Raw genomic sequence first — 18,325 nt, 5'->3', positions numbered from 1 at the left:
GGGAGGTCCGTGGGGCGACGCACAATTGGCCTAGCGTCGTCCAGGTTAGGGAGGGCTTGGCCGGTAGGGATATCCTTGTCTCATCGCGCACCAGCGACTCCTGTGGCGGGCCGGGCGCAGTGCGGCTTGGTTGGGTTGTGTATCGGAGGACGCATGACTTTCAACCTTCGTCTCTCCCGAGCCCGTACGGGAGTTGTAGCCATGAGACAAGATAGTAGCTACTACACAATTGGAGACCAGGAAATTGGGGAGAAAAAGGGCTAAAATTCAAATAAAATAACAAATAAAAAGCTTCAAACGGTAACCAGTGCAACCTGGTTCAGGTTATCAGTCAACCCACCAGGGTCGTTACAAACAGCATAGGAGTGACATCATCAACATGCATTGATCACAACTTTAATAATGCTGCAGAAATTAGCTTGAAAGCTGTATCCAGATCCATAGGATGTAGTGATCACAATATAGTGACTGATAATCATCAAGCTGCCCACTCAGGAAAAAACTTTGAGCTGTAACCAGTGCCTCCAACCTGGATCATGTTGTCAGTCAACCAACCAGGGTAGTTACAAACAGCACAGGAATTAAATCAACATGTATTGGTCACATATTTACTAATGTTGCAGATATTTGCTACAAAGCAGTATCCAAATACATAGGATGTAGTGATCACAATATAGTAGCCATATCTAGGAAAACCAAAGTTCCAAAGGCTGGGCCTGATATAGTGTATCAGAGGTCATACAATACGTTTTGTAGTGATTCATATGTTGATGATGTAAAGAATATTTGCTGGTCTGTAGTGTGTAATGAGGAGCAACCAGACGCTGCACTTGACACATTTATGAAATTCCTTATTCCAGTTACTAATAAGCACCCATTAAGAACATGACTAAACTGTTCAATCCCCGTGGATTGATGAGGAATTGAAAAAGTGTATGGGTGAGAGGGATGAGGCAAAAGGAATGGCAAATAGGTCTGGTTGCACAAATGATTGGCAAATGTACTGCAAATTGAGAAATCATGTGACAAATCTGAATAAAAAGTATTAGAAACTACACCATGAAAACAAACATACAGTGAGGAGAACAAGTATTTGATACACTGCCGATTTTGCAGGTTTTCCTACTTACAAAGCATGTAGAGGTCTGTAACTTTTATCATAGGTACACTTCAACTATGAGAGACGGAATCTAAAACAAAAATCCAGAAAATCACAATGTATGATTTTTAAGTAATTAATTTGCATTTTATTGCATCTATCATTAAATTGAAGACTTAGTTTTTTATCAAAGATTCTCTGTAATTAGTATTACGCGATCAAACTAATTAATCATGTAACTGTAATTAATTAGGAAGTCGGGGCACCAAGGAAAATATTCAATTACATAATTATCATTTCCTAAAATAACTTTTCAGATATTTTTATATCTGATCCATAGTCTTCTCATGAATGCATTATTTACTTTACCTCACGTTAGTCTCATTCCAAACGTCGTAAATTGTTGGTTATCTGCACAAACCCAGTCTTCACTATGAGTCATTCATACATCAATTGTCTTAAATCATTTATTTATTAACTAACTAAGTAATTCACAGAAATGCATAAACAAACAAACAAAGTCAATATGGTTACAAGAAATGATAAGGGAATGTGCCCTAGTGGGCTAAACCGGCATGGCGGCTTGGTGGACAAAACAGGGAGTGGGAGTCAGCTGAGAAGTCACTACAGAGTTGATCATTATAACAATTGGAATGCTAATCCTTTGCACATGAACGCTCACTCATTCGGGAACAATTGCAATCAATATATATATTTACGCTCAGTGTGTCGTCTTGATCGCTGGTGAAAAGTTTATTTATTTTGCAGAATTGTCCGTCTCTCTCCCTCTCGCTCTCTATTGTGGTTAGAGTGTGTTGTTCAGAGTGACATTCATTCGTTATAGAATGGATGTTCCGGCGGTTGTCGTTCTTTGCGTTCAATGATACTGAATTCCTAGCTGCAGTAATTAATATCAAAGACTTGTTCTTATTCTGTCTGTATCGATAGTCTAAGAGTTTAACCACATGGTATGGTTAAAAGATTCAGCAATGGAGGAGAACATGGTCTGGTTGACAATTTCTCAAAGTTGGGGTTTTATTCAGGAGTTGCAGAAAAGGGCCTGTCCCAGGATGCCCAACCCTAACTGGGCTCAGGGGCGGTCCTCTGATTTAATTAAACTCAAAAGGGAATTGGAGTTTCCTTCATTAAACAGTCCAAAATCACATTGTAAAATTGTGTAACCAGTATCATACTCACTCATCTTATACAACAATTAGATGTAAACCTCATGGATGTTGTGTTGTAGATATGTGGCAGTGGAGTATGGGCCTGAGGGCACAGTGTGTTATGAATTCTGTAAGGAACGTATTGTAGTGTTTTAAAAATGGTATAACTGCCTTCATTTTGCTGGACCCCAGGAAGAGTAGCTGCTGCCTTGTCAGGAACTAATGGGGATCCATAATAAACCCTAGGAAGAGTAGCTGCTGCCTTGGTAGGAACTAATGGGGATCCATAATAAACACCAGGAAGAGTAGCTACTGCTGCCTTGTCAGGAACTAATGGGGATCCATAATAAACCCCAGGAAGAGTAGCTGCTGACCTGGCAAGAACTAATGGGGATCCATAATAAACCCCAGGAAGAGTAGCTGTTGCCTTGACAGGAACTAATGGGGATCAATAATAATCCCCAGGAAGAGTAGCTGCTGCCTTGTCAGGAACTAAATGGGGATCCATAATAAACCCCAGGAAGAGTAGCTGCTGCCTTGACAGGAACTAATGGGGATCAATAATAATCCCCAGGAAGAGTAGCTGCTGCCTTGACAGGAACTAAATGGGGATCCATAATAAACCCCAGGAAGAGTAGCTGTTGCCTTGACAGGAACTAATGGGGATCGATAATAAACCCCAGGAAGAGTAGCTGCTGCCTTGTCAGGAACTAAATGGGGATCCATAATAAATACAAATAGGAAACATTACAACCAGCATCAACATGTTTATTATGAACCATTATAAAGATATGGCTGCTTTTGTAGAGAGTAAAAAACAACCAATACAGGTACTACCTCAAATGGTTCTGTGATGTAACAAGTCAATAGAAATTGATAAAACATATGAAACATAAAAAAACAGTGGCAATAAAACAGAAACAAAATAGTTGTCTGTATCACACCACCCACTCAGCAGTACCTTCTCAAAACCATGTGTCACACACCCATCCACCCACTCAGCAGTACCTTCTCAAAACCATGTGTCACACACCCATCCACCCACTCAGCAGTACCTTCTCAAAACCATGTGTCACACACCCATCCACCCACTCAGCAGTACCTTCTCAAAACCACGTGTCACACACCCATCCACCCATACAAAGCGGGGATGGGTCAACCCATCCACCCATATAAAGCGGGGATGGGTCAAACCATCCACCGATATAAAGCGGGATGGGTCAAACCATCCACCCATACAAAGCGGGGATGGGTCAAACCATCCACCCATATAAAGTGGGGATGGGTCAAACCATCCACCCATATAAAGCGGGGATGGGTCAAACCATCCACCCATACAAAGCAGGGATGGGTCAAACCATCCACCCATATAAAGTGGGGATGGGTCAAACCATCTGCCCATATAAAGCGGGGATGGGTCAAACCATCTACCCATACAAAGCGGGGATGGGTCAAACCATCCACCCATACAAAGCGGGGATGGGTCAAACCATCCACCCATACAAAGCGGGGATGGGTCAAACCATCCACCCATACAAAGTGGGGATGGGTCAAACCATCCACCCATACAAAGTGGGGATGGGTCAAACCATCCACCCATATAAAGCGGGGATGGGTCAAACCATCTACCCATACAAAGTGGGGATGGGTCAAACCATCCACCCATATAAAGCGGGGATGGGTCAAACCATCCACCCATATAAAGCGGGGATGGGTCAAACCATCCACCCATATAAAGCGGGGATGGGTCAAACCATCCACCCATATAAAGCGGGGATGGGTCAAACCATCCACCCATATAAAGCGGGGATGGGTCAAACCATCCACCCATACAAAGCGGGGATGGGTCAAACCATTTCCTTGCGGAAGCCCAACAGTTCTTTCAGTCTTTTCAGTCAGTCTGCTCCATCAGAAGTTCTTGCTCTTGGAGAAGTAGAAGTCTATTCCTCTGTCCTTGTGTTGTTTAGGGGTGTGGGATGGACCAGTCTTTCCTCTGGTCGAGGGCCCAGCACCAGTCTGCAGAAGACTTTACATTTAGAACCAAAACCTTGAAATTGATGTGTCAAGAGAGAATAGTCTTGAAGTACCTTTTTTATAAAGACAGGTTCAGGGTCCTTTGAATGTTATATAGAGGGCATTCGGAAAGTATTCAGACCCCTTGACTTTTTCCACATTTTGTTACGTTACAGCCTTATTCTCAAAAGTATTAAATTAATAGTTTCCCTCAAGCTACACACAATACCCCATGATTACAAAGTAAAAACTGGTCTTTAGACATTTTGCCAATTTATTAAAAACCAAAATTGGGAAGAAAAAAAATATTTAAAAAAAACTAAGGCTCTCCCATCTCCACAGAGGAACTCTGGAGCTCTGTCAGAGTGACCATCGGGTTCTTGGTCACCTCCCTGACCAAGGCCCTTCTCACCCGATTGTACATTAGTCATAACTGGTAGAGCCATTCTAGAAACGTAGATCTACATACACCACTAAATATCTGATCATAACCGGTAGAGCCATTCTAGAAACGTAGATCTACATACACCACTTCCTTTTTCTATGAAATTCACATCTTTAACAACACCCACCGGCTTCTTGTTGGTGTGGCGACTCCATTCTGGTGCCATGACAATGGGGGAAGGGTATGTGTCGTTGAGGGACACCAGTGCGTGAGACAGGGAGGCGGAGCTAAGGGTCCATGGGGCGTGGACCTCCCCCCCTCTGATCCCCTTGAGCTCTGGGATCCAGTGTCTAACATAGTCCCCCTGAAGAGGAGAGACAATCACTAGTTATTACAAACCTAGTGTCTAACATAGTGTACTTGAAGAGGAGAGACAATCACTAGTTATTACAAACCTAGTGTTTAACATAGTGTCCTTGAAGAGGAGAGTGTGAGGGCATTTTGAAGTTAAATCTTATTAATGCTTGTGAACTGAAATATCTTCTTTAAGCCTAGGCATTGGTCTTGAGATTGTTAAAGAAACTAATGCATATACAGATAGAACCGTGTGTGTGTGTGTGTATTAATAAGAGGCCTGTTCTAACTGTTCTGTGTGTGTAGCAGGACCCCATGATTTTTTTATTTTACCTTTATTTGACTAGGCAAGTCAGTTAAGAACAAATTCTTATTTTCAATGACGGCCTAGGAACAGTGGGTTAACTGCCTTGTTCAGGGGCAGAACGACAGACTTGTACCTTGTCAGCTCGGGGAATTGAACTTGCAACCTTTAGTCCAACTCGCTAACCACTAGGCTACCCCGCCGCCCCGGTCGCTTACCCAAGAGCTGACAGAAACTAACCGGTTCTTCTTCACTTAACTGGAGACAAAGTGTTATATTCTGCACACCAGTGATAGAGCTGTTATGTTTGGAGCCTGTTTCTGGGTGAAAGGTTCATGTTGTGTGTGTGTGTGTGTGTGTGTGTGTGTGTGTGTGTGTGTGTGTGTGTGTGTGTGTGTGTGTGTGGGTGTGTGGGTGTGTGTGTGTGTGTGTGTAGAACATACAGTTGAAGTCGGAAGTTTACCTACACCTTAGCCAAGTACATTTAAACTCAGGTTTCACAATTTCTGACATTTAATCGAAGTAAAAATTCCCTGTCTTAGGTCAGGAAGGATCACCACTATATTTTAAGAATGTGAAATGTCAGAATAAAAGTTGAGATAATTATTTATTTCATCACATTCCCAGTGGGTCAGAAGGTTACATACACTCAATTAGTATTTGGTAGCATTGCCTTTAAATTGTTTAACTTGGGTCAAACGTTTCAGGTAACCTTCCACAAGCTTCCTACAATAAGTTGGGTGAATTTTGGCCAGAGCTGGTGAAACTAAATCAAATCAAATCAAATTTTATGTCAAGTTTGTAGGCCTCCTTGCTCACACAAGCTTTTTCAGTTCTGCCCACACATTTTCTATAGGATTGAGGTCAGGGCTTTGTGATGGCCACTCCAATACCTTGACTTTGTTGTCCTTAAGTAAATTTGCCACAACAATGGAAGTATGCTTGGGGTCATTGTTCATTTGGAAGACCCATTTGCGACCAAGCTTTAAATTCCTGACTGATGTCTTGGGATGTTGCTTCAATATATCCACATAATTTTCCTCCCTCATGAAGCCATCTATTTTGTGAAGTGCACCAGTCCCTCCTGCAGCAAAGCACCCCCACAACATGATGCTGCCACCCCCGTGCTTCACGGTTGGGATGGTGTTCTTCAGCTTGCAAGCCTCCCCATTTTTCCTCCAAACATAACGATGGTCATTATGGCCAAATAGTTATATTTTTGTTTCATCAGACCAGAGGACATTTCTCCAAAAAGTACAATATTTGTTCCCATGTGCAGTTGCAAACCATAATCTGGCTATTTGATGGCGGTTTTGGAGCAGTGGCTTCTTCCTTGCTGAGCGGCCTTTCAGGTTATGTCAATATAGGACTCGTTTTACTGTGGATATACAGTGGGGCAAAAAAGTATTTAGTCAGCCACCAATTGTGCAAGTTCTCCCACTTAAAAAGATGAGAGAGGCCTGTAATTTTCATCATAGGTACACTTCAACTATGACAGACAATATGAGAAAAAAAATCCAGAAAATCACATTGTAGGACTTTTAATGAATTTATTTGCAAATTATGGTGGAAAATAAGTATTTGGTCAATAACAAAAGTTTATCTCAATACGTTGTTATATACCCTCTGTTGGCAATGACAGAGGTCAAACATTTTCTGTAAGTCTTCACAAGGTTTTCACACACTGTTCCTGGAATTTTGGCCCATTCCTCCATGCAGATCTCCTCTAGAGCAGTGATGTTTCGGGGCTGTTGCTGGGCAACACGGACTTTCAACTCCCTCCAAAGATTTTCTATGGGGTTGAGATCTGGAGACTGGCTAGGCCACTCCAGGACCTTGAAATGCTTCTTACAAAGCCACTCCTTCGTTGCCCGGGCGGTGTGTTTGGGATTATTGTCATGCTGAAAGGCACCAAACTGTTCCTGGGTGTTTGGGAGAAGTTGCTCTCGGGGATGTGTTGGTACCATTATTTATTCATGGCTGTGTTCTTAGGCAAAATTGTGAGTGAGCCCACTCCCTTGGCTGAGAAGCAACCCACACATGAATGGTCTCAGGATGCTTTACTGTTGGCATGACACAGGACTGATGGTAGCGCTCACCTTGTCTTCTCCGGACAAGCTTTTTCCGGATGCCCCAAACAATCGGAAAGGGGATTTATCAGAGAAAATGACTATACCCCAGTCCTCAGCGGTCCAATCCCTGTACATTTTACAGAATATCAGTCTGTCCCTGATGTGTTTCCTGGAGAGAAGTGGCTTCTTTGCTGCCCTTCTTGACACCAGGCCATCCTCCAAAAGTCTTCACCTCACTGTGCGTACAGATACACTCACACCTGCCTGCTGCCATTCCTGAGTAAGCTCTGTACTGGTGGTGCCCCGATCCCGCAGCTGAATCAACTTTGGGAGACGGTCCTAGTGCTTGCTGGACTTTCTTGGGCGCCCTGAAACCTTCTTCACAACAATTGAACCGCTCTCCTTGAAGTTCTTGATGATCCGATAAATGGTTGATTTAGGTGCAATCTTACTGGCAGCAACATCCTTGCCTGTTGTCGCCCTTTTTGTGCAAAGCAATGATGACGGCACATGTTTCCTTGCAGGTAACCATGATTGCCAGAGGAAGAACAATGATTCCAAGCACCACCCTCCTTTTGAAGCTTCCAGTCTGTTATTCGAACTCAATCAGCATGACAGAGTGCTCCCCAGCCTTGTCCTCGTCAACACTCACACCTGTGTTAACGAGAGAATCACTGACATGATGTCAGCTGGTCCTTTTTTGGCAGGGCTGAAATGCAGTGGAAATGTTTTTGGGGGATTGCCATCATACAAACTGAGGCTGCAGACTTCGTGAAAATTAATATTTGTGTCATTCAAGACTTTTGGCCACGACTGTACATCATTTGGGCCGACAGTGAAAGGTGCTTGCTTGCCCATCTTGGGGGAACCGTTGAGCTGCTGTTAGAGGAAGTATGTCTGGAGTGACTTCCTGTCACCTTGGCACCTATTGTCCTCACTCAGTTGTGACAGACTGAGACAACCTTTTCATTATAGTCTGTACCCCGTAACACAGGTTTGTCTCTCCTTCTGTACACACACGTGCATAAGATCATGTGTTTGCATAAGATAGCTAGAGTATATGAGGCCTACGTACTCTTTGTACAGGAGGCTCTCACTCCATTTCACCTGCGTGGGTGGTGCACCCTCCTCCTTATTATAATACCTTGATTGATTATTGAGTATGCCTCTCCTCATTATTAGTTTAAGGTAGAATTTCCACCACAAGAGACAATCACTTATTACAAACCAGTGTCTAACATTGTCTCCTATCCTCTTCAAGGGGACAATCACTAGTTATTCCAAACAAACTTTCTGGGTAATTGTATGGTATATTGCTATAGCATCCTCCTCCCTTTATGTGTTAACCCCAAGGAAGCAGACATCATAACATCAGATAACTAGTTATGAAGCAACTAGCTTTGGAGACTGGATGATCTAATCTGACATGCCAATGTTGCAGGTCTTTCACCTTCAGGTAAAGCTGTGGTAGTTCTACAGTGTTTATTGGTCAGACTGAAACATACGTTGTTGTCGTAGTCGAGTCCTTGTTTGATCATGTTGAACTTCCTGTTTTCTCTCGGGTCATTTCCTATCCCCGCGCTGTATAGCCAGTTACCATAGTTACTGCTCACGTCATGGTCCACCTGGAAGTAGAGAGATGGAACTGATTGGTCAGACCTCCGGTAACTGCCCACAACTGGTCTCCTAACCAGCCTGGTGTGACCTGAAACCATTCAATAGGTATACCCACAGTCATACAATTATCTAAATAAAAGCCTTAGGATTTTAGTTCCATGTTGCCCTATCACAGGCTGGGAACTAGACCCACCACCTTGGATACATCTGTCCTATCACAGGCTGGGTCTAGTTCCCACCACCTTGGACTCACCAAAAGGTAGTGGAACCACTCGGCCCCCATCCTCCAGTCTAGTCCCAGGTCCTAACCCAGGTCCCAACCCTAACACTAACCCTGGCCAGGAGCCTCACCAAAAGGTAGTGGAACCACTCGGCCCCCATCCTCCAGTCTAGTCCCAGGTCCTTGGTGAGGAAGCTGGCTACGTTTTGGCGACCCCTGTTAGACATGAACCCCGTCAGCGCCAGCTCTCGCATGTTGGCATCAACGAACGGCACCCCGGTACGACCCTCTAGAACAACGAGACAGAGGAGTTACAACAACTCAGTAGTATGAGAGATGATAGTTTGAACATTGTTACGGTATATTTACCACAGTGCATCCCACAGACGTTCAGTTCCCTATACTTGCCTTATACAGCTCTGTGTAGTCACCTCGTAGATCAGAGTGGTATTGTAAAGACTATAGATTTGTAATGATTTCTCCCTAACCTTTCCATGCATTGAACAGATTCATGTCCTTCTTCCAAGGGATGGATTTGTCCTGAAGGCCTGATGAAAACACATAACCACCATGAGATAATGTGCAATAAGCTTCAGATGACAACATATACAACTGGCTTTCCAACTTTACCTTTGATGTCAAACAGTCTGTCTCCGTATTTGGCTCCTACAAACTTGAAATAGTCTCTCCAGAGCAGCTCAAATACTACCCTGTTGGAAGACATGTACAGTCAGTCTTGCTTAATAAAACCGCATCACTTCTTCTATTCAATTCACAGTCTATTCAGTTACCTGAACTAAGTACACTAAAAGGTGCATCTCCTACCCAGCCACCCTGCTAGCCTGGCTCATCACAGCTATAGTACAAGTTAAACATTTAGACACACTCATTCCAGGGTTTTTCTTTATTGTTACTATTTTCTACATTGTAGAATAGTGAAGACATCAAAACTATTAAATAACACATACGGAATCATATAGTAAGAAAAAAAAAAGTTGAATACAAATATATTTTACATTTTAGATTCTTCAAAGTAGCCATCCTTTGCCTTGATGACTGCTCTACTATGTAGAAAATAGTAGAAATAAAAACGCTGGAATGAGTAGGTGTTCTAAAACCTTTGACTGGTATTGTACATAACAGGAGATAAACATGGATTTAGTGACTGATCTCATCATGTTCCTGAAAACAACAGGATATGAGATAGCAGGAAGGAACTCACCAGTATGTGCTCTGATTGGCTGTTCGTTCACTCTCATACTTCTTGATCTGTTGGTAGATATACCTAGGGGAGATACAGCCTATAGCCAACCTGTAGAATACAGTTATAGATACAGTCTATTGTCTGCGAATACATTTTATAGTGAGTGCATACATTTTCATACTGGTCCCCTGTGGGAATTGAACCCACAACCCTGGTGTTGCAAGCACCAATATTCCCCCAAAAAATGGTGTTGTTTTCCATGTTATTTGATCAAGAAAAGTATTTAGTTTGATGTGGATGTTTTGTGTCTTTGCCCGTAACTATGGACCATTTGATGTAAATGTTTGAGGACAGGGTTTTGTTCTTTCTGGATTCTATTAGAATGACAATCACAGGGCAACAACTCTTACAAATCCAACTATTGAATCTTACAAGCTACTGTTCTTAATCATACAACTAAGTTTTTGCCAAAGTGAAGACGCTGAAAAACATTGTTGCCTGCGCTACAGACATCTATATCGGGTTGCTAATACTAGTAAAGGCTCAGTGAACTACTTTTACTTTATTCTGATTGTTCAGGGGGTGCTGCAGTACCCTCAACACCCGTACCTCCCGTGGCTATGCTGGTACTTACCATGGGGAAAATTTTGTGGAATAGTCCAGTCCTATCAGGCCGTTACGAGTCTCCTTGTAGGTAGCCACAGCATCCTGCATGAGACATATACCAGCTGTATCACAATATCCTACACAACAAACACATACAGTACCAGTCAAAAGTTTGGACACACCAACTCATTCAAGGGTTTCTTTATTTTTAGTATTTTCTACATTGTAGAATAATAGTGAAGACATCAGAACTATGAAATAACACACATGGAATCATGTAGTAAACAAAAAAGTGTTAAACAAATCTAAATATATTTTATATTCTTCAAAGTAGCCACCCTTTGCCTTGATGACAGCTTTACAAACTCTTGACATTCTCTCAACCAGCTTCATGAGGAATGCTTTTCCAAACAGTCTTGAAGGAGTTCCCACATATGCTGAGCACATGTTGGCTGCTTTTCCGTCACTCTGCGGTCCAACTCCATCTCAAACATCTCATATTGGGTTGAGGTCAGGTGATTGTGGAGGCCAGGTCATCTGATGCAGCACTCCATCACTCTCCTTCTTAGTCAAATAGCCATTGTTCAGTTGAAAACAAATGATGGACCCACTAAGTGCAAACCAGATGGGATGGCATATCGCTGCAGAATGCTGTGGCAGCCATGCTGGTTAAGTGTGCCTTGAAATCTAAATAAATCACTGACAGTGTCACCAGCAAAGCACCATCACACCTCCTACTCCATGCTTCACAGTGGGAACCACACATGCGAAGATCATTTGTTCACCTACTCTGCGTCTCACAAAGAGAAGAAGGTTGGAACCAAAAAATATCAAATTTGGACTCATCAGACCAAAGGACAGATTTCCACCGGTCCAATGTCCATTGCTCGTGTTTCTTGGCCCAAGCAAGTCTCTTCTTATTACTGGTGTCCTTTAGTAGTGGTTTCTTTGCAGCAATTCGACCATGAAGGCATGATTAGGGTTAGGCATGCAGTCTCCTCCGAACAGTTGATGTTGAGATGTGTCTGTTACTTGAACTCTGTGAATCATTTATTTGGGTTGCAATTTCTGGTAACCCTAATGAACTTATCCTCTGCAGCAGAGATAACTCTGGATCCTCCTTTCCTGTGGCAGTCCTCATGAGAGACAGCTTCATCATAGTGCTTGATGGTTTTTGGGACTACACTTGAAGAAACTTTCATAGTTCTTGACATTTTCAGATTAAGACATGAAGGTGAGTCAAAGTAATGATGGTCTGTCATTTCTCTTTGCTTATTTGAGCTGTTTGTGCTATAATATGGATTTGGTCTTTTACCAAAGAGGGCTATCTTCTGTATACCCCCCTATCTATCACAACACAACTGATAGGCTCAAAGCATTAAGGAAAGAAATTTCACAAATTAACTTTTAACAAGGCACACATGCTAATTTAAATGCATTCCAGGTGAAGCTGGTTGAGAGAATGCCAAGAGTGTACAAAGCTGTCATCAAGGTGGCTACTTTGAAGAATCTCAAATATATTTTGTTTTGTTTAACACTTTTTGGGTTACTACATAATTCCATACGTGTTATTTCATAGTTTTGATGTCTTCACTATTATTCTACAATGCAGAAAATAGTAAAAATAAACCCTGGTATGAGTAGGTGTGTCCAAACTTTTGACTGGTACTGTATGTCTGCTATATTATCATTGGACCAAATGAAAGGTTTTCATGATGAATGTACCACTACTACTTTAACACGAGTAACATGTTCCTATCCAAGGCTGTAGATCATGCAGTGACATCCACCACACTAAAGCAGCCAGGGCTCTGCTCCACTAAACAGCTGACTACAGCTAACAGCTAACTATCTGCTCCACACGACTTTGAGGAGAGCCCCAGTCCTATACACGTGTGACTAGGGAGGGGAGGTTGACGTGTGCCTAGGGAGGGGAGGTTGACGTGTGCCTAGGGAGGGGAGGTTGACGTGTGCCTAGGGAGGGGAGGTTGACGTGTGCCTAGGGAGGGGAGGTTGACGTGTGCCTAGAGAGGGGAGGTTGACGTGTGCCTAGGGAGGGGAGGTTGACGTGTGCCTAGGGAGGGGAGGTTGACGTGTGCCTAGGGAGGGGAGGTTGACGTGTGCCTAGGGAGGGGAGGTTGACGTGTGACTAGGGAGGGGAGGTTGACGTGTGACTAGGGAGGGGAGGTTGACGTGTGACTAGGGAGGGGAGGTTGACGTGTGACTAGGGAGGGGAGGTTGACGTGTGACTAGGGAGGGGAGGTTGACGTGTGACTAGGGAGGAGAGGTTGACGTGTGACTAGGGAGGGGAGGTTGACGTGTGACTAAGGAGGGGAGGTTGACGTGTGACTAAGGAGGGGAGGTTGACGTGTGACTAGGGAGGGGAGGTTGACGTGTGACTAGGGAGGGGAGGTTGACGTGTGACTAGGGAGGGGAGGTTGACGTGTGACTAGGGAGGGGAGGTTGACGTGTGACTAGGGAGGGGAGGTTGACGTGTGACTAGGGAGGGGAGGTTGACGTGTGACTAGGGAGGGGAGGTTGACGTGTGACTAGGGAGGGGAGGTTGACGTGTGACTAGGGAGGAGAGGTTGACGTGTGCCTAGGGAGGGGAGGTTGACGTGTGCCTAGGGAGGGGAGGTTGACGTGTGACTAAGGAGGGGAGGTTGACGTGTGACTAAGGAGGGGAGGTTGACGTGTGACTAGGGAGGGGAGGTTGACGTGTGACTAGGGAGGGGAGGTTGATATCGACTTTTCTTACTAGCACTGACGTTGCTGATACACTCTCCAAAAAGTACTGAACTGTCCTCAAACACTTATCCCTGTAGTGGTGCCCTGTGAGGTATAGGTACATAATTGTACCCTTGTAGTTCGTACCCATACCCATTCTTTCCAGCACCACCCCAATATCAACATATGTAAAAATGGTTCTCGTTTCTATGTTTGGTAGTAAACAGATAGAGGAAGATATGTTTCCAATGACATAATCAACCAATTAGTAGGAAATTAGCAGGCAAGCCTCGTCATAATTGGTTAAAATCACATGATGCACACCGATGACATCATTGGAAACACATATCTTCCTCTATATTCTTTTTACCACAAAACCTAGAAATGTGCAATTATCACATACTGTGTGTTGATGTTGGGGTGGTGCTGGAGATTATGTTGACATTTTCCTTTAAAAAGAGACAAAAAGGTACAAAATGTGCCTTTTTAGAGTAGCACCACAGTGACAACGAGTTCTGTTCCTTTAAAGTTGCAAAACCTCATCCCCGACCAGCAACTGTTAAGCCAACACCTTGTTAAGGTCTCCCAGTCAGGTTAAGGTCATTACAATATGAATTAAAACTCTTTATTATTACATGCTCTTAACTAAACATTTATAAAGACTTCTGAACTAGCAGTGGACAAGCTTCAAACTGTAATTAGCATAACCACAGACCACTTAAAAGATGGGTACAACACTTTCACTCACAGGTGGTCAAAAATAACTACGTGAAAGCCACGCCCCCACTCAGTCACCGCCCTCCACCCCAATGAGTATACCTTTATATATGTACCATTGTACTAGTTTATCAGCACATGTACCTTAAGGCAGTGAACAGTACCAGGTGAGATCATTATGCGTAGCTACCTCTGAAGGTACATGATGTGTATTTAGACTGTATGTACCTTAGAGAACAATACCGGACCTTAACCTACATTATAACAGAACAATACCGGACCTTAACCTACATTATAACAGAACACTACTGGACCCTAACCTACATTATAACAGAACACTACTGGACCCTAAACTACATTATAACAGAACAATACCAGACCTTAACCTACATTATGACAGAACACTACCGGACCTTAACCTACATTATAACAGAACAATACCGGACCTTAACCTACATTATAACAGAACACTACTGGACCCTAAACTACATTATAGCAGAACAATACCGGACCTTAACCTACATTATAACAGAACAATACCGGACCTTAACCTACATTATAACAGAACACTACTGGACCCTAACCTACATTATAACAGAACACTACTGGACCCTAAACTACATTATAACAGAACAATACTGGACCCTAAACTACATTATAACAGAACACTACCGGACCTTAACCTACATTATAACAGAACAATACCGGACCTTAACCTACATTATAACAGAACACTACTGGACCCTAAACTACATTATAACAGAACACTACTGGACCTTAACCTACATTATAACAGAACAATACCGGACCTTAACCTACATTATAACAGAACAATACCGGACCTTAACCTACATTATAACAGAACACTACTGGACCCTAACCTACATTATAACAGAACACTACTGGACCTTAACCTACATTATAACAGAACACTACTGGACCTTAACCTACATTATAACAGAACACTACTGGACCCTAAACTACATTATAACAGAACACTACTGGACCCTAACCTACATTATAGCAGAACACTACTGGACCCTAACCTACATTATAACAGAACAATACCGGACCTTAACCTACATTATAACAGAACACTACTGGACCCTAACCTACATTATAGCAGAACACTACTGGACCCTAACCTACATTATAACAGAACACTACTGGACCCTAACCTACATTATAACAGAACACTACTGGACCTTAACCTACATTATAACAGAACACTACCGGACCTTAACCTACATTATAACAGAACACTACTGGACCCTAAACTACATTATAACAGAACACTACTGGACCCTAACCTACATTATAACAGAACAATACCGGACCTTAACCTACATTATAACAGAACAATACCGGACCTTAACCTACATTATAACAGAACACTACTGGACCCTAACCTACATTATAACAGCAACACTACTGGACCTTAACCTACATTATAACAGAACACTACTGGACCCTAACCTACATTATAACAGCAACACTACTGGACCTTAACCTACATTATAACAGAACACTACTGGACCCTAACCTACATTATAACAGAACACTACTGGACCCTAAACTACATTATAACAGAACACTACTGGACCCTAACCTACATTATAACAGAACACTACTGGACCTTAACCTACATTATAACAGAACAATACTGGACCCTAACCTACATTATAACAGAACACTACTGGACCCTAAACTACATTATAACAGAACACTACTGGACCTTAACCTACATTATAACAGAACAATACTGGACCCTAAACCACATTATAACAGAACACTACTGGACCCTAACCTACATTATAACAGAACACTACTGGACCCTAACCTACATTATAACAGAACACTACTGGACCCTAAACTACATTATAACAGAACAGTACTGGACCCTAAACTACATTATAACAGAACACTACTGGACCCTAACCTACATTATGAGAATGTAGCAGCTTTATTGAGGAAAGTGTCCTACTTGCTGTGACAGAGAAGTGGTCGTCTCACCTCGCCATATGAAGATGAATGCGCTAACTGTAAGTTGTTCTGGATACATGACTAAAATGTACTCACCGTGTCCCAGAAGTAGTGCTGTAGTCTGGCCAGGGCCTGAGTCTCTCCCCCGCTGCAGGGGAAGGCAGAGCGAGGGTCCCTCACAGTATCTGTCTGCTCCAGGTCTTCTGGGGAGGGGATGAGGCCTTCATCCAGACCTGACCCAGGGGGGAGAGGCTTCAGCTGGTCTAGGGTGGGCAAGACCGGCCTCACCCTGCCCTGGGTTTCCACTGCCTTCCTGAACTGGGTGTATACGTCAGGCAGCCTATCACAGGAGGGGATAGAGCAGGGTTACATGTCATGCAACCTATCACAGGAGAGAATAGAGCAGAGCAGGGTTACATGTCAGGCAACCTATCACAGGCGAGCCTGACTTCATATTGTAGTGATTATCCAGGCAGTGAGAGCCTGACTTCATATTGTAGTGATTATCCAGGCAGAGAGAGCCTGACTTCATATTGAAGTGATTATCCAGACAGAGAGAGCCTGACTTCATATTGTAGTGATTATCCAGGCAGAGAGAGCCTGACTTCATATTGTAGTGATTATCCAGGCAGAGAGCCTGACTTCATATTGTAGTGATTATCCAGGCAGAGAGCCTGACTTCATATTGTAGTGATTATCCAGGCAGAGAGAGCCTGACTTCATATTGTAGTGATTATCCAGGCAGAGAGAGCCTGACTTCATATTGTAGTGATTATCCAGGCAGTGAGAGCCTGACTTCATATTGTAGTGATTATCCAGGCAGTGAGAGCCTGACTTCATATTGTAGTGATTATCCAGGCAGAGAGCCTGACTTCATATTGTAGTGATTATCCAGGCAGTGAGAGCCTGACTTCATATTGTAGTGATTATCCAGGCAGTGAGAGCCTGACTTCATATTGTAGTGATTATCCAGGCAGTGAGAGCCTGACTTCATATTGTAGTGATTATCCAGGCAGTGAGAGCCTGACTTCATATTGTAGTGATTATCCAGGCAGAGAGCCTGACTTCATATTGTAGTGATTATCCAGGCAGTGAGAGCCTGACTTCATATTGTAGTGATTATCCAGGCAGAGAGAGCCTGACTTCATATTGTAGTGATTACATGGGAAAGAGAGCCTGACTTCATATTGTAGTGATTATCCAGGCAGAGAGCCTGACTTCATATTGTAGTGATTATCCAGGCAGAGAGCCTGACTTCATATTGTAGTGATTATCCAGGCAGAGAGCCTGACTTCATATTGTAGTGATTATCCAGGCAGTGAGAGCCTGACTTCATATTGTAGTGATTATCCAGGCAGAGAGCCTGACTTCATATTGTAGTGATTATCCAGGCAGAGAGCCTGACTTCATATTGTAGTGATTATCCAGGCAGGGAGCCTGACTTCATATTGTAGTGATTATCCAGGCAGTGAGAGCCTGACTTCATATTGTAGTGATTATCCAGGCAGTGAGAGCCTGACTTTATATTGTAGTGATTATCCAGGCAGTGAGAGCCTGACTTTATATTGTAGTGATTATCCAGGCAGTGAGAGCCTGACTTTATATTGTAGTGATTATCCAGACAGAGAGCCTGACTTCATATTGTAGTGATTATCCAGGCAGAGAGAGCCTGACTTCATATTGTAGTGATTATCCAGGCAGAGAGAGCCTGACTTCATATTGTAGTGATTATCCAGGCAGAGAGAGCCTGACTTCATATTGTAGTGATTATCCAGGCAGTGAGAGCCTGACTTCATATTGTAGTGATTATCCAGGCAGTGAGAGCCTGACTTCATATTGTAGTGATTATCCAGGCAGT

The 18,325-nt window shown here is 43.1% G+C and overlaps 1 protein-coding gene across 1 annotated transcript in view; it reads right to left on the bottom strand.

The window, feature by feature from the left end:
* Positions 1-3,016: 3,016 nt before the first annotated feature.
* The window catches only part of cry-dash (cryptochrome DASH), a 37,723-nt gene continuing 22,414 nt past the window's right edge, over positions 3,017-18,325 (bottom strand). The window contains exons 5-13 of the mRNA XM_036934640.1: positions 16,564-16,807; positions 11,069-11,142; positions 10,453-10,542; positions 9,861-9,940; positions 9,719-9,778; positions 9,362-9,519; positions 8,899-9,018; positions 4,851-5,027; positions 3,017-4,281 (exon numbers count right to left, since the gene is read on the bottom strand). Of these exons, the coding sequence (XP_036790535.1) occupies positions 4,174-4,281; positions 4,851-5,027; positions 8,899-9,018; positions 9,362-9,519; positions 9,719-9,778; positions 9,861-9,940; positions 10,453-10,542; positions 11,069-11,142; positions 16,564-16,807 (1,111 nt within the window). The 3' untranslated portion in view covers positions 3,017-4,173. The remainder of the gene's footprint in view (positions 4,282-4,850; positions 5,028-8,898; positions 9,019-9,361; positions 9,520-9,718; positions 9,779-9,860; positions 9,941-10,452; positions 10,543-11,068; positions 11,143-16,563; positions 16,808-18,325) is intronic.

This window comes from Oncorhynchus mykiss, chromosome 11 (genome assembly GCF_013265735.2).
Source record: "Oncorhynchus mykiss isolate Arlee chromosome 11, USDA_OmykA_1.1, whole genome shotgun sequence".
NCBI lineage: Eukaryota > Metazoa > Chordata > Actinopteri > Salmoniformes > Salmonidae > Oncorhynchus > Oncorhynchus mykiss.
This window is presented reverse-complemented; position numbering and strand designations above follow the sequence as displayed.